Source organism: Thunnus albacares, chromosome 15 (genome assembly GCF_914725855.1).
Source record: "Thunnus albacares chromosome 15, fThuAlb1.1, whole genome shotgun sequence".
NCBI classification, from domain to species: Eukaryota; Metazoa; Chordata; class Actinopteri; order Scombriformes; family Scombridae; genus Thunnus; species Thunnus albacares.
In genome coordinates this window covers 1,593,138-1,618,412 of record NC_058120.1, presented here as the reverse complement: position 1 = coordinate 1,618,412, position 25,275 = coordinate 1,593,138, and the positions used below count along the sequence as shown (strand labels likewise).

Sequence of the window (25,275 nt, the reverse complement as noted above, 5' to 3'; positions counted from 1 at the left end):
TGTTATCAGAAATAAAGGCGGGTAATCAAGCATACTAATATTGACAAATAAAAGAATGCGTCTCACTAATGAAGGGTCTGCTGACTTTGGTTGCAGTTTGTTCTTAAATATGGACCTTTCATTATAGTTTTTAAATTAATTGGCTTAATTCTTCTTGGGTTTTGTCTAAAACAAATAAAACTGTATTTAATAGACAGGATTTGTAATTACTTAACATTTTAGTGATATTGACCAGGGGTGTACTCAGTTTTGTTATACTGTATACTGTACATATCTATGGTGCCTACCATCCATATATACATGCAAAGCAAAATGGCCACAGAAAACATTTTTGAAAATTGTTGCAAAACAAAAGTCTATAAAATAATAAAGAAAGACTGAGCATCACATTTATTCAGAAAGTACTCTTTGTATTGTGGAATCAGCCAGGAATCATTTAAGATGACATTAACAGCAGTGCTGCAGAGGTTCATCCAGTTACAGAGAGTTTACTTCTATCAGTTGTGGACTATTTTACCTTCAGCCTGAGAATAAGACAGGACAGAATACTGCAGTCCTCTCAGCACTTTGGAGGCTGGATTCATGGCACTGCAGCTAATTATCTTGTTCTGCAGGTCTACCTCGAGCGCACCCAGAGAGCTACCACTCCTACATGTGGAACAATTTCTTCAAGCAGATTGACATTGATCCAGCCAACGCTCACATCCTGGATGGAAATGCAGAGGACCTGGAAGCAGAGTGTCAAGCGTACGAGCAGAAGATCTCAGAGGCTGGAGGGATCCAGTTGTTCGTAGGAGGTCAGGAACAAGCGGTTGATTGTTTGTATTGTTTTGTCTGCCAGATCTCGTCAGTCACACGCAGTCTGCTGTAGATGTCTCAGGGATCGTTTTGTCCCATGTGTGATATAAAGCTTCCTCTTTAGCTCACTCTTTGTCCTGTTCCTACTCATTGTCTGTCTGCAGGTATCGGCCCTGATGGTCACATAGCGTTCAATGAGCCAGGTTCCAGCCTTGTTTCCAGGACCAGAGTGAAGACCCTGGCTAAGGACACCATTGTAGCCAATGCTCGATTCTTTGGCAACGACCTCTCCAAGGTTCCTACCATGGCTCTGACTGTGGGAGTAGGAACTGTCATGGATGCCAAAGAGGTCAGAGGGGAGGACAGTTATTTCATTCCTCCATTGTCCTTCCATAAGATAATCTTACCTCAAGTATTTCAGAATCACGGGCGTAGATTTGGGTATGGACGTTGATTGATTGTCCTACCAGTATTTGCACCGATCTCAAACAATCTAGCACTAACTCCAGCCAATCTAACTCCATGTAATGTTAACTGTAAGATCTCTGCCAAGTTGGCAGGTTTGTGTGTTTTCTGCAAAAGAGTGTGCTATTATGATAAGGAGTGAAAGAGCAGGATACAGGGGATACTTGATCTGATGATCTGGCAACCTTTAACTTCAAGCTGTAGACATTGTTGACTAGCAGCAGTCCAGCAGCAGTAGTAGAGTCAGTGAAGTGGAGAATCTGAAGAGATCAGTATTTATAGTTTAAACATTCCAAACATCACAGCATTGAAAACTGGACAAAACTAAGACCATTTGATATTATATTTAATTTCAGGTGTTAAGTGTTGTTCGTCAATTTGTGATTGTTTCTCAAAAATGCTGTTTAATTAAACAACTTCATTACTGTTGGTGAAAATCCCTCCCAAAAGCAAATAAGGACATCTGGTCCTTTTTAAAAGAAGAATCAAAGTGTCAGTAACAGTTGAACTTATTTAATAAGAATGTTCTGTAATCAATCCAAACATTAATTTTTGAGGTTAGTGGGAGAAATATTTACTATTTAATGCCATCTCTCCCCTTTATCATGAGTGGATCAACAGCAGAGTTATTATTGCATATGTGTCATTAAGACATGAACATTATTTATAAGCTAAATTATGAAAATCCTGTCAGCAGCAGCCTGAGCAGCACAGAGACACACAGACAGGTGAGCTGCAGCCTCTCAGCTGAGCTCTGATGTCATAGTGAAAGATCTGACCAGAAGTTCAGGAATTGAATGAAAAATAATACAAACAGATGTTTTTGAGATGATTTAAAGGTAGGTTTGAGCATCAGTGTGGTTGTCATGAACTCTTGAGTTGTGTCGCCCAAATCCACAAACTGAAATGACAGAATCTCAGGTGAGATTTGGAAACCTTACAGCAGTGAGTTACAGAGCAGCACATTACCTACAGGTTTCTATACATTTATTTTATTGTAACATTTATTGTGACAGTCTATGATCTGTTATTTTTAAATATTAATTTTGGGTCTCAGATTCATAGTTAAGCAGTCAATCAATACAATAAAATGTAAAAATCACAGAAAAAAATCAGATGCATGTCCGGTTTCAGGCAAGTCAGCAAATGTATATTCTGTAAAGTAAAAGTTTTGCAGAGTCAGGCTCTTTATGTGTGTATGTGTGTGTGCACATGTGCTTATGAAAGAGAAAAGAGTGACAGAGAGCAAGTACACGTACACAAAAAAAATGTCCCTATCAAAGTTAAAACCAAACTTACACTCTTGTTCAGAATTACTTTTTAAGTCTAGAGAAGGGGACTTTAAACCTATGGCAGTTTCATATATATTTGAAGAATATATGTTGCCTGACTAGTCTTTTCCTACTTTCCTGGATAAACACCAAGCAGTATCATACTGTCCCTCTTCTCTGCTCAGGTGATGATCCTGATCACTGGAGCACACAAAGCCTTTGCTCTGTATAAAGCCATAGAGGAGGGAGTGAACCACATGTGGACAGTATCAGCCTTCCAGCAGCACCCACGTACCATCTTTGTCTGCGACGAGGATGCTACCCTGGAGCTACGTGTCAAAACTGTCAAATACTTTAAAGGTACCAATAACGGCAGCACTGTGGCTGGCTTATGGAAATACTGCTTGTCCACACTGTGAGCAGCTGTTTAGAGGGCTAGAAGTTCAAACCAGGTCCAAAAACACATTTCTAGATTTAATGATATTCTGTACAATCACTTATAACAAATAACAATAATTTGTGCAGCTTGCTGTGTCTGTGTTGACGCTTGTGTATCAGCAGTAGTGGCAACTGGACAGAAGATCAGAATTCACAACTCCAGTCAGTTGTTCTTGTGATTAAGGATGGGGTTCGATAGCATTTTAGCTAATTCTAATCAAGAATGGAATTCAATTTGATTTAAAGATTTGCAAGTTACTAAAGGCTGAAATATATAACTCAAAGATGAAATATATAATCAGCTTTTGTTGGCTGAGGGGACAGAAAACGTTTTACTGGCACATAACTAATGTTTATAACCTGAAAATGAGATGAGCAGCATAATACCATATTGGTCCAAATGAAAGACAGGCTTTTTTTCCTGGAGATAAGTCTGAAAAAGTGAGTCATCTTATATTCGGGGTCTATACTTTTAAATGTCAATATACATTCACAACAACAGATGGTGCTAAAAATCTGTAAAACAAGCGCTCCCCTCCTGACTGAAGCGAGCCACCATCTGTCACAGATAGCCTACAGAGCCAGGGGCCTGAAAGATGGAGAGACACAGTGACCGTCTCGAACAAAGTGCCTCAAAAGTAGCTCAATCACTCAAAAACTGAGTAACACTAACATAACGAGTGTTGTCGTCAACCCGACTGCTTCACTGTCTCTCCTCTACTGTGTTGAGCTCCGTGTGTATGTGGAGCGGCAGCTCCGCCCGCAGTGAAACATAGGAGAGAAACTCAGCGCAACTATAACTGACAGCAAAACAGCAGCAGTAGAGAGCCTCACACTGTGCTGAAATGAAACGAGTGCACATAAATTAGATAAATAACATGAATGAACATAGTTTGTACTGGGTTTTGCTGTCATTTATGGTTGCGCTGAGGCTCTCTTCTCTACTCTGTTTCACTGTGGGCGAGGCTGAGCTCTCCACACACGGTGCTCAGCGTGGTAGAGGAGAGACAGTGAACCAGGTGAAATACTCGAGTTGACAACTACATCCATTACATTACTGTGAGTGCAATAAAAGTTTTTTGAATAAAAAGCAAATAAGACTAATTTAATCCAAGTTGTAAGTCTTTTTCCAAAAATGAGTCTTGAAAAAGGAGGGGGCCGTCTTATAATCAGGATTGTCTTGTATACGGGCCAATACAGTATACGAAATGTTGATTAAAAGCTGCAGTCTGCTGTACTTCACCAGGTACTGATTCCAAATATTGAAGCTCCTGAATGACAGCTTTGAAGCTGATCAGATTCATATGTTGATCTAATCTGAATCAAAGTTTAACTGGAGGATTCTTAAAGTGACATGAGATCATCAGCTGATCATTTCTCTGGAGAAGTGTCTCCATTCTGAAATTATAAAAACACACAGTCCACTAGCAATACAGTGGTGTTACAGAGTGGTGAGTCTTTTCACTCACAATCTTTTGAATCTTTTGGTGTTTTTCCATTGTGTTTGGGGTCGTTGCGCCGAGCCATGCTGGGAGCACTTGAACCAAGCTGGCACGCTGCCAGTGTTGTCCCATCACAACACAGCATAGCAAGGTAAAAGAAGTTGTTTACCTGTTGGAGGTGTGCTGGTTTGCAGAAAATGCAGTAAGAGCCTGTCTACAGCTCTTCATCAAACATCTCACTGTGGCTGTTTCTGCTTGTACTATTCCTCCGAGCGTTATTTCTAACTTTCTAACCTATTACTTCTAAACTGAGCAGAAGTCACTTCCCCAAAATCCAACGGTTTCAGTCATCTGTCAACTTTAAAATCTTCAAGCTGACAGATCTCCTTCAGCCAATTTGCCCAGATCAGAGTTAGCTATAACCTAGCTTTGGTACAGTACATCAGATGGTAAAATTTATTTTTAACACTGTACATGGTCCCAATAAATAAATAAGACGTAAGACACTCTTGTGCAGCTGAGGCTGATATAGCATTGTCCCAACCAAGTTCCTTTCTGCACAAGTCTTGAAGGACCTTTTTGGCAGATAGGACCACAAGTGCCAAGATTCCTAAGGGGTCATACATTGAACTGACCGTGGAGAGGATCCCTCTTCTGGTTAAGGGGCTGTCTTTGATCATGATCTTGAACTTAAAGATGTCAGACTGAACACAATGTCTGTTGCTAATCTTCTTTGTGAGATGAGAGCCCCCTTTAGCACAAAGGGCACAAAGGTCTTGATAGAGTGCTACTGCCTCTCCCTCAGAAGCCACTGATGCAAGGTAGTCATCAACATAGAAATTGTGCAGAACTGAACTGCTCCTGATTATCCGCTGCACACTTCCTAAGAGCAAAACTTGGACAACTTGGTGAGAATGTAGCTCCAAACAGATGTGCAACCATTCTGTGCCAGGTTCTGATCTTGGTCTCCATCTGGCTACCAGAGAAACCTCAACAGATCTGAATCCTCAGCTGGTACTCTAACCTGATGAAGCATGGCCTCAATGTCTGCCATGAGTACAACAGGCTCCTTTCTGAATCTGGTCATGACTCCAATCAGTGTGCTAGTAAGATCTGGTCCCTGTAGGTCCCCTGCACATTCAATGATGTTCCCTAGAATGTAACTACACAGTCGAATACGTACAAACCTGATCTTTCTCTTCTTCGGTTGGTATGCACCATGGTGTGGTACATACCATATCCTACCATCACTGCGTTCCAGATCCTCAGCTAGCACTTTCTCTGCATAGCCTTTGGAGATTATGTCATTCATGAAAGTAGTGTAATCAACATGAGATGAAGCTTCTTTATCAGATCTCCTCTTGAGGGTCAGAGCACGCTGTTCTGAAACTCTCCTGTTGTTAGGCATATTTACATCCCTTTTCCTTAAAGGTAAGCCAATACTGTAATGGCCATCCATCAACTTAGCAGACTTTGTGACGTATTCCTCCTGACTGCATTCAGGAAAATAGACCTTCAGCTGCTGCTTCCACAGATCATCAAGGCTTGCAACAGAGATCCTATTGACTGCGACATCTGGCTGTCCACAAATAGTTTCACTACTACCGTCTCCTCTGAGAGGTCCATTCACAGTCCAACCAAGCGTAGTTTTGACTGCGTATGGGCCCCTGTCTATATTCCGAACAACTTGCCATGGCTCAGTGCCTTGGGAATATTGTTTCCAATCAACAGGTCAACCCCTGAATCAAGGCATAAGTAGTCAATGTCTCATGCCCCTTCTTAGGTTAGACTTGAACTGGTACTATAGAGAGTGTACAGTCATGTTCACTGGCCCCTGTGAGACCACTAGATTCAACAGAGATCAGACGCTGCCTGTTGCTAACTCAGATTCTCCTTTGGCTCGCATTGAGTCTGTTTCTTTTTCTTTGGGGTTAACATGAAGTATGCTAATGTGCTTCAAACTGCATACTTTAAATGAGAGGCGCTTCCTACAGTCTTTATTCATGTGGCCAATACACAAGCAGCCAAAACACACACCATGTTCTTTTAAGAAAGCAATTTTCTTGCTATGCACCCTCTTCTCCAATTAAAGGCACAGATCCCATGTATGTCCACCTCTACAAAACAGGCAAATCCTCGTACCAGATGAGCTTCTCGCCTTAATTTTTGTTCCAGTTTCAACTTTAAATTCCACTGTTGTAATGGTGGTAGCAAAGCTACTCCCCTTTGCCCTAGAACTATGTTGAAACTTCAATTTCTTCACATCCTTGGCTGCTTCCATTGATGAGTGTCCTGTATACCTCTAAACAGTGGATCACTTGGAATCTTCACTTGTCTTCCAATGATGTCAACAATATCAGTAAACTTAGCTTTCTGGCTGTGATTTTCCTGCAGACCACAATTCTCCATCTGTCCCTGTGTTTGTAGGGCAACTTTTTTATGATATTTAGCATATTGGCAGGTGTGTTCATCTCATACCTGTATTCAACATCTTCCATGGCGTTGCAACATACTCTCAGAAAGAGATTGTATGCCTGCAGAGCTCTCACATCTTCTGATTTTATTGGTGGCCATGAAATAGCCTTTTCCATGTAGGCAGAAGCAATTTTCTGTGAATCAGCAAAATGCTCTTGTAGGAAAGCCTTAGCCTTGGCATATCCTCTATCATGGGCCAAATGCTGACAGCTTCTGACAAGCTCCCTAGGCTACCCCCTGGTGTACTGTTTTAGGAAGTATAAGCAGTCTTTAGGGTTGTCAGTCTTCTCTTCAGTGCTGTGCTCAAAAGCCCTTATGACTGTGTGATATTGCACAGGGTCACTGTGGAAAATCTGAATGTCTTTTCTGGGCAAAAATGAAAGAGACTGTAGCTGAACTAACAAGGCTGTTATTTCATTTTGTTTTTCCAAGAGTAATTATGTGACTCTGATTACTGCTGCTTGCGCCAGTGCTGCAGGGTGATTGCTTTGGTGCTCAAACTGCAGATGTGATTGAGCGGTTTTTATTGCACTTTGATGTCTCTTGGACTCTTAGCGTCTTGACAATGTGAGTTGAGGTTGTAGATCCTGAGCTACATTTTCCACTTAAGGTCTTGTGCCTGGAAAAATGTGAATCGGGCTGGCCACCTGTTGGAATGTTTGTATCAGGCACAAATGGTTCTGCATCAGCACTGAGTGAACTTTCCTTTGTCCCCTCTCAAAATAAGAGTTCATACCAGTGGAATTCACAGATGTATTACTTAGCATGTTCACTTCAGCCAATTATTCGGCTATTGTCACTTCAAGTTCAAGTTGCTCCTTTCTTTTCCTTGCTGCTCGTCTTGTTCTTCTAATGCATGCTTGTCCTTTTAGTAGCCTTTGTCATGCAATGAGAGCGGCCATGTCAGCCTCAGCTTTAATGCGTGCTGATGATGATGTTGAGACACTGGACCTAGTTCCAGCAGAGCTCCACTTGCTAGACCCTCTGCTTCCTGTGTTTGACACACTGTCGCTTGGTTTAATCTCATCTTGTGACAGATGCTTCAACATTTTGCCAAGAGTGTTTTGAAACACAAGACTCATTCTCATCATGATGTACATCAGATATTGCAATGTGAGTTGACTCCCGTTGTCTTACACATATGGGTTTCAGAAAACCATTGCTTTACATCCTCGATAAATCTGTTGTTGCATTTGAGTACATTCGCAAACCATTCATTTTGTTTTTCTGGTTCCTCATTAGGGAGTAAATGAATCAGAATCATGTAACAGGGTGGTTTTTTTTCAATCATTTGAATCATATTCTCAAGTTGAGGTCGCACTTGTGGGGCATTATCATCCTTTTGCATGAGATCCTTCATTGCCTTTATTAGACCTTTAATTTTGTGAACCTTTGCTTAATGCTCTTTCTGGAGCCTTTAAATTTATTCACCAAAGCATTGGTAGTGAGTTTGATTTCTCTCTTGTGTTCATCCATTTTCGAGCCACTGACATCTGAACTTGACTTTGATCCACCTGTTGCCATTTCCTACGTACAACAAATCATCCAAGAATCCAAGCAGTCCAATCAACGATCAGTCAATCCACTACTGCCTTATAAACAACATCCAACATCATAAACACGTGAAAACACGACTGGTACCAATGACTGAATCATAAATTAGCGTACATGAGTGCGGTCAACTGAAAATATTCACTCCCAGGCTCACCCCCTCTCTATGTCAATACCAAAAAAGGGGAACAGGTGGCAGGATCTGACTAAAAAATCAGAATTGATCATAAAAGGCCTGTGATGTGAGAGTAGCCAAAATCATGTGTGTACTCATGGTGTTGCAGGTCATGTTGGACAAAAGTGGGACATTAACCAGCTTGTTTTTATCATCTGTGTTCATTTTCAAAAAAAGAATGCATTACTTCCTTAGAGGCACTGCAATTTGATTTGACTGCTAGCTAACAGACAGGCTCATAAACAATACAGATTTGTTAGATCTCACAAATACACACAATGAAGTAACCATTTCAGTAATTTTCTGTTTTGCAAAAGTGTGTTTCTTTATCTAATATGCTGTTTTACTCTTGTCTTTATCATTGTAGGTTTAATGCACGTTCATAATAAACTGGTGGACCCAGTGCTCAGCATCAAGGACCAGTAACACAGAGAAGACCACCAAGGACCACAGACTTCGACATGATTCCTGATCCCCAGTCCCTGGTTTGAAAAAGGCCTTACTACTCTGGTTTTGAGGAACTGTTTGTCATGGCCACAGACTGCCTGTTGGCATTGTGGCATCAGACTGTTACAGTTAATTAATGAGAGATAAATGAGCAGGCATCTTGCATTTTAGATGTAATCATGAAACAGCTGCACTCATCAGTTGCACTGTGGAGGTTGAGGGTCTTTGTTTAGCTATTTAAAGGGATAGTACCTGTTTACTTTTTGTAATCACTGCTGGAGGTCTCTGTCGGCCCTCTTCATTTTTTTTCAGTATGAGAACTTTGAAGGCTAGATTTAAAGTCATGATGGTAAACATAAAGCCTTCATGGTTTGTTCAGAGTGAAGACTGAAGCCAAAGTGACTGTTCTCTGTGAGTGAAACAATACAATATATACTTAATTACTTTTCTTTATGTTAGCTTTGTTCATTCACCAGTGATTCAGTGATTGGCCCGAAGAAACAAATACTACATGTATGTGTAATAACTTTCAAATGAAATGTGTAAATGTGAGACTTTCCTTAATACAATCACATGATGTTGAAAGTCAACTTTGACTTCCACTCTGTTGCCTTTGTATAGTTTTTGCATTTTTGTGTCCCTGGAATGTGAAGTCTCAGCAGCCTCTTGCTTCTGCTGGCACACTTCCAGCCTTCATTTTCCACTGCTGGACACAAAACCACATCCAAACCACTGAGCCTTCACTGAATTTAACTTGAATTTTCAAAACAACACCCCGTTTTATGTGAGACACACCAGTCTCAACTCCAGGTCTTATTAGCTTTGTCAAAGCTTTCATTGACAAATGGAGTTTGCTAAGTTGTCATCATGTGAATGAAGTTCAATACTTGGTAACATGATAACAGGTGGTTGTAGCTGCTGGTGTTTGCAGTGTTCATCCAGTCTCTGAAGACTGTGAGATGTGGTTGAAAGCTGGGAACAAGCTGGTCAGTGAACCTTGAGTTGAGATTATTTTGTCACATCCTGAAGTCAAGAATGATCTTCAATGCTAAAACAGCCCATTTAGTTTAGTTTTGGACTGTTGCATCAAGTCAATTCAAAGCAGCTGAGCTTTACAAAATAAAACATACTAAACATATTTGTTTTGATTTTATTTTAAATGGGATTCAATGACAGTTGCTGCTTTTTCTGCGTCACTGCAGCAGATGCCTGTCCCACCTCCACATTCCTGTTCTGTGGAAATTGAAGGGTTAACTATTGTCAGTGTAAAGACGACCTTGATAACTAAATTTACAGTGACTGCAGCACCTGGATTCATGATACATCTATTCAGCATTTCACTTGTATAATCAGTTTCATTTTGCAGCTGTTAAATATCTCCAGTGTAAAGATCAGATTAATTTCCATATTTTGTGTTCGGTTACAACATTCCTCCTGATTACAGTTGTAACTGTAACAGGCTGTTACAGTTACAACTTCTAGTCAGTGGTTTTGCACATGTACTGTAGTTTCTAACTCTTTATTTTCTAATGACAATAAAAACTTTGCTAAGAATCTTTTGCTCCGTTCTTGTCTTTTATGAACTAAGTATTAGAAGGTGAAGGGGATAATGACATCCTTTTTTCTGAAAGATTACGCTGTCAGAAACCCCTCTTATCCATCTGCGTTGTAATGCAGTTCCATTGTTTTCCACAGTGTGGCAGTCATTCCTCAGCTCTCAATGGAAACCCACAGTATGTGTGCTCATGAAATGGATTGAACAGAAATGGTGTATATAGACAAACACTGGATCACAGAAGCACCTCGGTCTTATTTGTCAGTGAATTTTCATCTTTAGTGCAAACACAACATCATTGACTCAATCAGAAGTTGATTTAAGTTAAATAAAGAGATGTTATAATGACACATGAATTCAGAAGAGTTTCACTGTCAGACTGTATTGTTCCAGAGCAGGGAAGTTAGTGTCTCAGCAGCTAAAGGAAGTATAACAACAAATTCATAGAATAAATCAGTAACTTTTAATATCTAGTACATTATGTGTACCTACTACATACAATATTAACACTGAAAAAGTAAAAAGGTACTGAATACTATATCAACTCAAATACATAGAAGAAGTTCAGGGAACAGAATGGAGTGGTGAGTGACGTGTGAGTGTGTTGTGTGTGCAGATAGCAGTGTTAGCAGCATGAACAAAAGTTTTAAGATTTATTTCTCCCAAACTCGTCTGGTACAAGGATTTATATTGTGACCAGTTTCATTGAGAGGCTTTTCAATTGATTCTATTTGATTAAAGGAATAGGTTGACATTTTGGGAAATAGATTTATTCACTTTGCTGTAGAGTTAGATGAGAAAATCAATATCTACCTCTTTCTATCTGCCCATTAAACAAGAAGCCACAGCCAGCAGCTGGTTAGCCTAGCTTAGCATAAAGACTGGAAACAGTATTTGAATGCTTTTTTTGTGAACTTGAGCACAATCTTTATTGTGTGAAAGTGGTTCAGCCATAAAGTGTGCAATGAAAAAGTGAATTTGGGTAGAGGTTTGACTGTTCCGCCTGGTGGATTCTGGACTTTAGGAAACATATAAAGTGAGGGGAGGTGTAGATGTAGTCATGTGATGTAGCAGGTTCATTTTCATTCACTTCAAAAGATTTGCCAGGGACATGAGGTAGTATTTGGTAATATTCAGGGTTGTGTGATAGAATCAATATATCAACTATCTGTGACTGGCTCAATCTACAACCAATTAACTCATCCTTGACTGATTAAAATCTCCAAAGTAAGTGTCTTTACATCTTTGGCTCATCAGCATTGAGTGCATCATGAGTGCCACAGATAATTTACCTCTAACAGCACAATGTGTTCACCATCAGTAGTTGCAAGCAGTAATATATGGCTTCATTCATTGATAACCTGAGCCTGCACAATGTCCTACACAGCATGAAACGGTGCTGTGTGGTCAACAGTGTCAAAGTTCACACATCATTCGTTCACAATATCATTCAAAACCTTAAAGGGTAAGTTCACAATTTTTCAAGTCTGTCTTAAACAGTCAGGAGCCCAAATGATCAGTGAAACATGTTTTTTAATCATTTGTCTTGTTCATACTGACCATTAGAAGATCCCTTCATAATGCACTTACAATGGAAGTGATGGAGGACAAAATTCACAGTCCTCCCTCTGAGCAAAAATGTATTTAAAAGTTTATGTGAAGCTAATATGGAGCTTCAGCGTCCTCTTTTTGTTACTACACTTCCACCACAGCTCAACAGGGAAACACTGAAGAAACACAAAGAGGGAATTTGATGCTAAAAAGACAGTAAATGTGTCAGATATCCACTTGATATGACTAACTCAGACTGATGACGCCTCATATAAGCAACTTTTAAATATTCTTTTGCTCAAAACAAGGACTGTGGATTTTGGTCCCCATCACTTACATTGTAAGTGCATCACAATAGCACATATCAATAGCATCGATCAATAGCATCAGTAGCAATTGCACACATCATAGAGAGGTTTCATTTACTGTTACAATTACCTCACAATTTGTTGCAATGGATGAATGAAATGTTAAATATGAATGTAACATAACACCAGGTTGTACTTTTGGTTTAATTGTATGCAAGTTTGGAAGTTATACACATTTCACTTCATATTTACCTCTGAGTATGCTTTCAGTGGGGACTGTTGCCTGCATTCAAACAGCACGATACACTGTGGTGCTGCCTGCTTGAATCAGGTACAGGTTCAGTGTGGCTCACAGTAGCTGTTTGACACAGTGAACAGTGATGTGTCTGCATTTCAGCACCTCTGAAATTCATGCTGGTGATTAAATATGACATCTATAAGAAGTGAGTAATTACTTTATTATAATGCAGCGAGACCTGATTAAACAGCCAGCAGGATGACAGCAGCACACCAACCTCTGTGTTTTCCTCTCTGATGAAACAATCTGACAGTTGCTTTTTGCTTCTCTAATTTGAATGTGTGATAAAGCAAACAGAATACAGGTCCTTGTGGTGATGTGGTAGGAAATTAAATTTTTGATGTACAACAATGGCCTGGCTAAAAACTAGAAGATATAGTGAGTAGGAGGGGTATTGGGGCAGTACGGAGCCCCTAAAATCACAAAAGGTGGTATTTTTTTTATCTTGTGCGCACAAGATAATAACTTGTTCCCACATGATATTAACTTGTGCGCACAAGATAAAAAATATACCACCTTTTGGGACTTTAGGGGCTCTGTAAAAAACATAGTATGACTATTCAAATAAAGCAATGAACACCGCCATGTTTCTAACACACTTGAGAAATCAACAAAATATTGACAGCTATAAATGCAACTTACCACCATGATCTTCAAAGCATAGGCCTATCATGCCTTTACTGTACAGGTATTAACCTGTTCCCACAAGATAATCATCTTGTATGCACAAGATAAAAAAAATACCACCTTTTGGGACTTTGGGGGCTCCGTAGGGCAGTGAAAGCTTTTGTCAAAAACAATCTTTGATTGAAATATAAATAAAATAATCACTCCACTACCAAGTTTCAGACCACAAGATTGAAGACTTCAGCCTTCACAGAGCAACTGACGGGTGTTTTAATACAGACTAACAAAAGACATCTGAATCTAGTTAATCATGTTTACTGATGTCATCAAAAGAACACTCCAACAATTTGGTGTTGCACTTTCATAAAGTTGTGGGACAAAAATGGGCAAAGTTTCCCATAATGCAATAAAATAAAGTCGTTTTATTAGAGCATTCATGCCTGGCAAATGTCTCTAAACCTGAGCCCAGACTTAACAAAGCTCCTCCAGAGCCACAGAACACATTATACAGCTATTTGAGTAGTACACCACTAACCATCATTTTGACTGATTTCCATTTAGCATACCCGATTCAACCCTTCTTACATCTTCAATCATGTCTGCAGATATATCTGCAATTTACAGGGTCAAAAATGACCTATTTGGCCTTTAAAGGGGAATGACATACAGTGTGTTGTTATATGTTTCAGTTGAGCCAATAACCTACTTGTGGAAATGCAGCACCATTTTCTAAAGCTGAAAATTTTACAAATATCAATAAACCCTAAGAAGAGACCCAAACCAACAATGTGTTAGTGCATCAGTACTTTCTGGTTTCCTTACCCTGTCTGTGGCTCACAGCCCTAACACCAGTGGTGCCTCCTGACGATGTAAAACTTTAAAATGACTCACAAATTGGAGGCGGAAATCACAAATCACTTTGCTCAGTTCACAGTCATTGACTATGTAGTTTGTTCACTTTTTTCCTAAATTAAGCAGTCACATCACTGTTGAAATGTACTTCACTATGTACAACAGTAAGTGATTGCATCACCAGTCTATGGCCTGACAATCAGAGCTGATTTTGACTGTCTTCATTTCAGTAGTACATTCAGTCCATTGCTAGTCCAAGCTGTTTATTATGACAGAGTTATCACATCATGGTTGTTTCTGTAGCTTTCAAGCTTTAATGAGGAGGTAATGTACTGTGAATCACGGCTGAGCTGACAGTATAGTCAGTTCACTTCCAAATTCACTGATAAAGATGTGTTCGTACATGTACAATACACATTTATCAAAGAAAATAAAATTAAATTAAATTAAAAAAGATTCATGAGTTTCAAAAAACAGCTGATCACTGTAGTGTTTAACATTTCTCATACAGGAGGAAATAATGCATTTGTTGAGGACTATTTTAAGTGTTCTAGTGAGTATTTCTAGCAGCAGGACGGTGTGTGTGGGACTGAGTCAAAATAAACTACAGTGTGTGTGTTCATGGTAATGAAGGGACATGTCACTCAGTGCACTAGTGTGGCTCAGTGATGTGTTTTTAATAATTTTGAAAAATACTATCTAAATCTGTTGTTTTTTAGATTTTTCTTCTAAACTTGAGAGCTATTCTGTGTGGACTTTGGGAAGCTCATAAAATGAGGAGAGGTGCAGATATGCATCCAGAAAACAGTCATGTACTGTAGTGATTATTTAGTCCTTATATTGAGCCATAGTTAACGTGTCAGGGATTCTCTCCAAAGGTTTTGACAGGGGCATGGAGTAATATCCAGTGTTTTTTCATGGTCATGTAGCATCTAGAGTTGGGTGATAGAATTAATATATCAGTCAATTTGACTGATTAAAATCTCTAAAAGAAAGTGTCTTTACATCTTTGGCTCATCAGCATTGAGTGCATCATGAGTGCCACAAATAATTTACCTCTAATAGCACAATGTGTTCACCATCAGTAGTTGCAATCAGGAATATATGACTTAATTCGTTGATAGCCTGAGCCTGCACAGTGTCCTACACAGCATGAAACAGCTCACCTGCAGCTCCACTGTGGCTCTTCAGAGAGATCACATGGGTGTATGTTCTATTTAAAGGCTGTATAATCCATCGGTATATAGCAGGTCTGTAGGTGTGACACCCAGTCAGGACCACATACTCACCTCACCCCTTACATCCTGTGGCTGTAGACATGCTGTACTGAATCAAATGTCAATGTCCCTGATTATAGCCCAGTTTTTGATGAAGACCTTTTGAAGATTAGGAGAATTAACCATAGTATACAAATTAATAAATGGTAGAACTTTACATTACAGCTCAGTACTACCGGGGATTTAATAGCTTAGAACAACAGCAATTGTAGTAATGACTAATACTACTATTAGTAATACTTAATACCTTAATACTGAAAGGTAATAACTTGTAAATATCTTGGCAATAATAACAACAAGAGGTCCAGATTAATATCTGTAATAGTGTAATAATGGGGCAGAACATTTCAATAATAACATGGTAATAATGGGGTAACAACAGGCTCATCTTCGTACAATAATTAAGTTATATTATGTATAATATCGTTATATATAGGTAATACTTTAATTATAATATTTTCCCAGTGATGATGGGAAAAAATATCAGTGAAAAAATATCTAATGACAGTAATAACAATGAAAACTGATGAACTGATAACAATAGGGTAATATGCTACAATAATGTGGTAATATTTGAAGTGTCATATGTGTTTCAGCCATAAAGTCAAAGTAATATAACTGTAAAATGAAGTAGAAACAGGTGTTCACAGGCTGCCTATGTTTCCAGGTAGTGACTTTGGCCTTAGTATTGAGTTTAAAGTAATATATCAATGCAACTGAAGAACTATGTTGTTTATCATTTTCTAGCTCTGATACATGGCAGTTAGCAATACACATGGTGAAATGTGCCAAAAATTGGGTGAGCATTTCTACCTGGAAGCTCAGTCCTGATGTTAAATGATGTTTTAACTATCATGAGTGGGTATCAGGCAGTCATAAATTGTCATAAATCTATTGAGCCCTCTGACACGTGACACCATTCTTGCACCTGGACCTAACCCACCAGACTAAACACTTGGTTTATGGTAATTACACTAAAACTACCATCTGTGTTGCCTGGAAAAAAAAGTGTTTTATGTAGAATTGTACAGTTGTTTTCTTGTAATTGTGAAGGTATTACACTAATATTTCCATATATGTATTGTGAAAACATTATTGTTAGCACATTACATCATCATTACTCCTCTATTTTTGTCTTTTCATAAAAGTACTTTATCATTGCCTCCATTAATACTCTTAAAACCTCTGGGGTCTGAGCCATTTTTTCTTATTACTGGTGCTATGACTCTCTTAATATATAAACATTTGTATAAATTCAGTACTGTATGTTACAAGCAAGTAACTGATATCATTTTTTCATCAACATCAACATGGGCTATTTGAATATGTATGCTGCAGTGATATCACATGACATGATAAAAAGTTATAAGTTATAAGTCAAAATATTTTTTCAACATTTTATCCATTTTCCACAAAAAACAACTATGTGCAAATGATTACTATGTTCACATTTGTAGCTGAAGGGCTCAGGTAAAATATATACCAATGGTGTTCATCCCTCCAGAAGAGTTCCGTACACTTGTAGAATCAATGCCAAGGAACACTGTTCTTCCAAAAGATATTCCCTCATCTGGTGTTTTGATGATGGTGGTGGAGAGCACTGTCTAACATGTCAGTCCAAAATCTTCCATAGGTATTCAACTGGGTTGAGATCTGGTGACTGTGAAGGCCATAACATATGATTCACATCATTTTCATACTCATCAAAGCATTCAGTGACCCCTCGTGCACCTTGAATTGGGGCATTGTCATCCTGGAGGAGACCACTCCCATCAGGATAGAAATGTTTCATCATAGGATAAAGGTAATCACTCAGAACAACTTTGTACTGATTTGCAGTGACTCTTCCCTCTAAGGGGACAAGTGGACCCAAACCATGCCAGCAAAATGCCCCCTCAAAGCATAACAGAGCCACCAGATCCCCTCACTGTAGGGGTCAAGCATGCAGACCTGGACCAGTTTTTCCTTTCATTTGTCATCCATCTATATATCCAGAGAGATAAAGAGGGATTTGTAATAAGACGGTGCACTCGTATCACACCCTGCCATCACTTTTATTAAACAGCTGGGACATGATTTACATGATGAGGACATTGATTAGCACATAGATTAATAAAGCCTTGTTCATTAGTATGTAAAATATGTAGACACACTTTCACACAATCAGAAGTAACTTCTTTTTGAGAAGTTACTTCTGATGTCTCATCTGTATACTGTGGGCTGGGTTATGTAAGAAATGTACTGGTTCTTATGATGTGTTGTCCGACCATGTTGAAAATGGAAATCTGTATTGAAAGGCCACACTCAAGGAGAGGTGAAATCCAGCTGTCACAAAATGGGGAGAGACACGTTAATGAATAATAGAATAACAGTGGTCTCCATTGGCAGTCATTCAGTGTTATGCTTGATTGTGACAGAAGTAGAGGAAAATTACATTTCACAAAACACAACATTTCACAAAACACAACGACACTTCAGATTACAGAAAGGGTTGGACAACACTTCTTGTTTGTGATTGGACAGAACCAGTGTGTCTGCTATGAGTGAAAGGTGGGTCAGGTTCCTCTGGCTGGCCAGTCTACAGTCTAACACACAACAAGTCGTCTTATTTGCAGTCTGATACTGGAATCAAAAGTCACCAAAAGCATCAGGAACAGCAACTGCAGCCAGAGCTCTGGTTCATCGCTCTGTTAGCTTAAGTGCACAGCTAGCCAGCCAATGGATGTATAAAGAGAACTGGAGACAGCGTTGGAGGCGGGGCCCCGTTCATTCCTATGAAAGTTGGTCAGTGGTGCATGAAGCCAAAACTTCCCTGTAAAGAAATTACCCGGATGAAAACATACTGTGCATGCTCTATGGGCTGTATGCACCCATGGAGCATGCCCACTAGAGACTTCTGCCGGCTGAGACGGCTAACTTCTAGTTTAGCCCTCCGGCTAACTTGAATGGGGATAAAATAATTCAATCGTGTGGCTCTTCTAGACTTTCAAAATGTGATTGGACCGAATGAATCAAATTCTGATAGTGAAATGAGTCATTTTGCGGGGATTGTGGCGCTCAAAAAAATGTATCCACTGATTTACAGACATCTCTTTCACAATGTAAGTCTATAGGAAAAAATCTTTTTGGGCCAGTGTGCATCACATGACGTTGTAATTACATGGTTTGGGTTAGCCCAGCACTGTTCCTGTATTAAGTTCTCTTTATACATCCAAGAGGATATATAAAGGAAACTGGTCCACCTGTCACTCAAAGCAGACATACCATTTCTATCCAATCACAAACAAGAAGTGTTGTCCAACCCTTTCCGTAATCTGAAATGTTGTTGTGTTTTGTGAAATGTTGTGTTTTGTGAAATGTTGTTGTGTTTTGACCCTCAGGGCCTCTGTACTTTTTCCTCTACTTCTGTCACAACCAAGCATAACACTGAATGACTGCCAATAGAGACCACTGTTATTCTATTATTTGTTATCGTGTCTCCCCCCTCTTTGTGACAGCTAGATTTCACCTCTCCTTGAGTGTGGCCATTCGATACAGATTTTGATTTTCAACATGGTCGGACAACACATCATAAGAACCAGTACTTTTCTTACATAACCCAGCCCACAGTATACAGATTAGACATGAGAGAGAAGACAGAAGGCAATTCTTTCTTTTTTTTTCTCGAAAAGAAGTTACTTCTGATTGTTTGAAAGTGCGCTTACATATTTTACATACTAATGAACAAGGCTTTATTAGTCTATGTGCTAATCAATGTCCTCATCATGTAAATCATGTCCCAGCTGTTTATAAAAGTAATGGCAGGGTGTGATACGAGTGCTCCATCTTATTACAAATCCCTCTTTATGCCTATGGATATATGTGAAATATCACATTATTAACAGATATTTATCCATAGTTTGATATGGGTTTGTTGGCAATCATATAGCCCAGTTACTGTCACTGCCCATCATATTCAAACTCTGAACAAATAGTTTAGCTCCTCTGAAGTATGTTATTTTGAACTGACAATGTGCAGAGACCCTGATGAAAGCTATCAAATTGGGCATAACAAAAGGTATCAGGTATTACATTTCTCTAGTTTGTAATTCTGAAGACTGCTTAGTATTTGCCTTTTGGGTTTAATTTGTACAATAGCGCATGACTTTTAGCAACTGATTAGGAAGTCCCAGATAAAATGTTCTCCTGTAAGGTAAAAATTCACCATAGAAGTGGATGGTGTACTTTGGAAAACAGTCCAATAGTGTATTTTGTGAAATGTGTTTTCTGAAATATTGTTGTGTTTTCCGAAATGTTGTTGTGTTTTGACCCTCAGGGCCACCGTAAAAAAGGGAGCTTGAGAGTGTTCAAAGTTCAAACCTTGCTTACTTTCTCACCTCCACAAGCCTGGTCTACCACTGTGTGGAGTGGGTGTTAATATCAAATAAATTTGGAAAGTTACAGAAATGAATGACACAGCCCATTCAATTCCCATGTCAGAAAGGTGTGTGAGGAAGGGCTTGCCAAAGCTATCTGACCTTTCAACCAGCAGTTGCAGAGTGTACACTCACCTGAAGGTCAGGCATACTGTGTTCACACTTCCCCATACAGAACCCACGTTACGTTAACGTTACCATACCTTTCTCTCAGAGTCTGACCTTAGTCAAATCAGAACTCAGAAACATCATAATTGGTCCAGTCTCTACTTGTGCTAATATAAAATTGCTAACTTGAGAAAATAAGTTAATCTAAGATAATAAGAATGTATTTCAAATTTGCTTAATTCCAGTGACAGAGAATCCTCCAACAGTGGTGTCCCACCATTGTCTCAAGTCTCGACTATGAAGTGTGTCAAGTCAAGACCAACAATCCTCAAGTTATGTCTGATTGATTCTAGGTATATTTGTTGTAGGAAAATAAAGAGTTGATTCACTGCACCTTTTTATAAGATAATCTTTTATCTTTGAGCTTGGGAAGTCATTCTAAGTCAAAAAGTGAAAGTCCAGGTGAAATCATGAGATATACAGTATGGTGTTAAAGTCGAGTCTAGTCTAAAGTCAAATGATTGATTGCAGTCTGAGTCCAAGTCTTGTGACTTGAGTCCACACCTCTGCTCTCCAGGGCTGTTAATCATCACACTACCTACAAATTACAGCTTTTACTGGATGGAAAATTTGCAGATTTGCACACACTTACTGTTGCTGACACATTGCCACTGTTATCAGCAGAAAGACCTGCGCCACATACATTAACAAATCATGTCATTTTCATCCAAATTCACCTAAATACATTGTAACACAGTATCAGCTAACACTCTGTGAGCAGAAACAGAAATAATGCCTACACTGCTGGACTGAAGCCCAGTTGCCTTATTGCTGCTCACAGCTATCACTACAGTCAACTCCTGTAGACTGTAGTTCCTTTTGATTGCAAAACTCTCTTGCAGAATCAAATTAAAAACAGCCTATTGTTTGCTCAGGTCATCCTTACAAAGATATACTTCAGTGTATCTGCTGCACTTTTCCTTGATATGTGGTATTGAATTCAGTCTCATTATTTATTGTTCAGTGAAAGCCTGGTTTTCCATCTATTCTTATGAGATGATTAAGTGTTTTGTGATTTGCCACTGCAGTATTCTACAGCCCTTTGTGTGTGTGCACTGAGTACGAACACAGTCCCTGTGTTCAGCTGGACTGGGATGGAGCAGTGTCTTCCTGCATCAGTGATCAGGGCAGATGCTGACAGTATCTGACATTCCGATAAAACTCCTCCGACGATGCTCTTCACCTGCTGCTTCCCACTGCTTCTGCAAATCAATTTCTATGACAAGCCAGACCTTTGAGACTCCCCATCCACATAGTGAGTAAATATTCACTTTTCCAGGTTCGGTCAAGTGACCAGCTTTCTGGAAATTAACTGAGGCTCATTCTCAAATGAACATTCCCTACAGAGATCTGTTTTGATAGTCATCTTCCATGACTGTGACTTCACATGAATAAGAGTAAACTTATGAAGGCCATTTTGTGACATCATTGGCTACAATAGATGTCACACTCCATTATTCTTATTTTCTTTCTTATTATTCAAATTTTGGGGCTGATTTTTCTCAAATGTGCTGATCCAACTGCTGGCAAAGATGAAACTACAGCAACTGAAAATCTTGTTTTCCAGCAGTTAAACTTTTTAAGTGTTGCAGTGATGTGGAAGTGTACGCAGGGGTTTGGTCTGTACAGGTTTTCTGGTATTCCTCTCTTGCTGATTGAAACAACATGGCTAATCCACTCGTTATTTCAGCTTAAAAGTCCACTTGCTGTCACAGTGATGAATGACAAATGCAACTCATTAAGAATCAGCTTTGATTGTCTGCCCTTTTGAACTATAGTAACGATTTCTCAGTCATTGCCACAGCTGCTAATGTAAGCATTGCTAATTTATTATCATCTGTGCTCTCCGAGATGAGTCTGACCTCTGCTCCTCTGACCCTTCACCTCCTGAGCAGGGGCACTCGCTCGTGCATGTCATTTGGTACCACCTTTAGGCCACAGATGCACTTTGCAGTTTGCTTGCTGTTGCACTACACAACCACACACACAGCACTTCCATCATGATCAGCACTGTCTGATCTCGGTATTACACTTAAAGTTAAACAGACCTGAGACCTGCGGGAATAGAATGGGTCTCAGATCCTAGGGTTTTGTTGGACCTGTGAAGACCTCTACTGGCATGGAGTTTTCATCATATGACGAAGTATGAATGTGAGAGACAGAAGTTAACATCTCCCCCTATATACACCACATGATACAAGTTCTCACACACTCACACTCAGGTCATGTGATTACTGAACTCCTTTTGCCAATGAAGGCCATGAGATGTGGTTGAAAGCTAATGAGTGGGCCTTGAGTCAATATTATTTTGGTAAACTATTTTATTCGTTTTTTCTGATGTTTTAACAGTTGTTTTTATCAGTAATTATTTGTAAATAGAGTAATTAAACATGCTGATGAATTATGATATGCTTTATTAACTGGTTGGATCTATGATGATGTGGCACCAGCAGAAGAAAGTCAGTTGGCAATAGGCTCTTCTGCTTGATAAAGGGATTTCCTCTCTACATTTAGCCCAAGGCTTACAGTCCTATTTAGCCATATCAGTAATTTCACACTCTCAGCTTGGAATGTGGGATCCCCCCACACTTAGCCATTAAACTAGCTGAACCCAAAACTAGAGCAAAATTTCCTCAATTTCCTATCCCCAAACACAGGGCTAATGTCACTAGTGTGAACTAGAGTTAAAGTCCCAGTCCAATCAAAAATCTGTCTTGCTTTTTACTCCTTCAGTGGGATGTTGTTCTCTTCTCTGTGCAGTATGATGTATGTGCAGAGTTCTGTTTTCACATTCATCTGCTGAAGGAGGAAATTTTCTCTGTGCTCATCTTAAATGCCAGTTTAAGACGTGTACCTACGAGCATGATTTGTGACATCACAAATAATTTGGAGCCAATCACTGTCTAGTATGCAACTTAAACAAGTGTGATATGGAAACTTGAAGCCTCCAGTGCACTTGAGAATGGACTTTACAGAGTAGTAGGAGTAGGTGACATCTTGTGTCTAGCAGGTAAACTTTTGAAATGAGCAATTCATAGATTTGGGATTTTTCAATCTGGAGAAGGAGGAGATGTCATTTTAAGAATGTCTAACGAGGCAATTAAACCTTTTTCATGGAAAGTCTGTATCAGACACAAATTATTATTCCAAACAGATTTTTTTAATATGTCCTAAATCATGTCTGGATCTTGAAAACTAAAAATTGGAATGTTTTTGTTTGATCTAATCTCAACAAGGTGCCTGCTGTAACATTTCTGAAGATGTTAACACTGGCATGTCATTGCAAATCTTCAACTCTGGACTTACTGTAAGCCTTGGGTGAATAATCACTGTGTTACACATGTAAAACTGAATATACTGTATTGATTAAAATAGAAACATATCTGTTCCATCAGGTGATTACAAACATGCCTTCCAAAGATTAAGACTTTGGTAAATAAAACCAAAATTATCTCCATGGGTAGATACCACTGGAGTTACGTTGAATTTGGGAGACCAGGCACATGAGAAAATGAGAAATCTCAACTTAGATAGGCTTCGGTGTTGTGTGAGTGACTCTTCTGATTATGAAAATTTCAGATAACGCTGTTTGTGTGTCAAATTTCATAAATGTGCAAAGGCTCTGAGAAATATTGCCTATTGGATATATTGTTTGAACTTTCTTTACTTCTGTGTTTTGAATAGAATTAGATCTGAAATTCATCACTGCCCTCATCCCTCAAAGTGTGTCATATGTATGCAGTAATGTTAAGCAAATAATTTAATGGGCATTACCACCAGAGCTTGGTACCTGTACCTCTTTGGTACAGAATGTCATACAATGGAGCCTGCTGTCTCCCTCTCATCCTCTTTCATGTTTGTCATGTAATTCCAGGCTCTTGTAATATCACGCATTACCATGAGTCACGCGATACCAAAGAGTCCATCTCAATCTTTAAGGAAAGACTAAAGCTTGGTTTTTGATCAGTGCAGTGTCTCTGGCACGAGGGTGCATGCGCCAACAACAATGTCTTTTATGTTGAGCGTGAAGGCTCCTCAAGTTGTTGCGATGCTTGGTTGTGCACCTCTGAATTTTTGTAACTGGGCGCCTGCTGCGCTTTTCATTTAAAGATGGATGCCTTCAAAGGTAGACTTGGCCCGAACAGGTTCACCTCTACAGACACCTCTACCCTGCCCTCAACCCTCAGCATCTCCCTGCACTCCAGCATGTTCAGCATCTCCCTGCACCCCAGCTCAGAAGAAGAGGTGCACAGAAGATTTTCTTCTGAAGACACTGGTATACCTGGGCCAACTGAGGGAGAAAATTGGCTGAACAGGACAATGCAGTCAGTTTGCCAACATCATCAGGGACATGCTGGCAAATGTCCATCCAGCACATAAGTGGGATGTGAAATTTAAAGTCTACCAGGTGCTCTTCGAAGCAAAGAGGGACTTCCCAAAAGAATAATCACATACACATACAAGGACCATGGACATGCTTTATATATATATATATAGTTTTGTTTTTAATTTTGATTAAATGTGTGTAAACAACATAAAATGTGTTTTTAAGTAAAAGTTTTTGTATTTACAGTGTTTGGGTGTGTGGCTTATTTCACACAAAAATTTTCAAGCTATCAGGCACCTTACGGGTGTGGTAAATTATATACTATATATATAATTATTTAACTTCATCACATTAAATCAGGTGTTATTGTGCTATAAACAACCAAACAGCCTGCGAAGTGCTTGAATTTGATTTAAGAAAGAGTGTAGGCCCCCTGTATCTTACTTTTTTTCTTGTCAATATAAGTTCTCCAAATATTAATGACCATTTGAATGCGGAATTATGCTAATGAGTTGATATGTTTATGTTTCAAATGTTTTTATTGTGAAGCATCATTTTCAAAGATAACAGAACATGGTGTTGCCAAGCTTCTTTTCCATATAAACAATCATAATGTCAAAAGGATACAGGAAAAAACATGAGTTGACATATTAAAACAGCACAATATTTTTATATCAAAGTTACAAGTCACATTTTGAAGCTCATAATCTATGAACTGTACTCAGATGGGACCTTGAAGATCCTGAGTCGTCTGGTTGGTAAAAAACAAAAACACATCACTAGTTCAAACAGCCTCTCCTAATAACTGTGTCCTGCCAGGGCACAAGACCCTGTG

The 25,275-nt window shown here is 39.2% G+C and overlaps 1 protein-coding gene and 1 long non-coding RNA gene across 3 annotated transcripts in view; one reads left to right on the top strand and one right to left on the bottom strand.

The window, feature by feature from the left end:
- LOC122998251 (glucosamine-6-phosphate isomerase 2) overlaps positions 1 to 10,616 on the top strand; it is a 13,366-nt gene extending 2,750 nt beyond the window's left edge. For both annotated transcript variants that reach the window (XM_044375026.1, XM_044375028.1), the window contains exons 4-7: positions 615 to 797; positions 963 to 1,147; positions 2,720 to 2,894; positions 8,983 to 10,616. In XM_044375026.1, coding sequence (XP_044230961.1) covers positions 615 to 797; positions 963 to 1,147; positions 2,720 to 2,894; positions 8,983 to 9,041 — 602 coding nt within the window. In that variant the 3' untranslated portion in view covers positions 9,042 to 10,616. The remainder of the gene's footprint in view (positions 1 to 614; positions 798 to 962; positions 1,148 to 2,719; positions 2,895 to 8,982) is intronic.
- LOC122998253 lies at positions 3,018 to 25,275 on the bottom strand. Its single transcript, XR_006407375.1, has 5 exons — positions 25,208 to 25,275; positions 16,944 to 16,952; positions 10,843 to 10,847; positions 4,794 to 4,800; positions 3,018 to 3,030 (listed from the first exon to the last, which is right to left on the bottom strand). It is a non-coding gene; the product is annotated as an uncharacterized LOC122998253 (long non-coding RNA).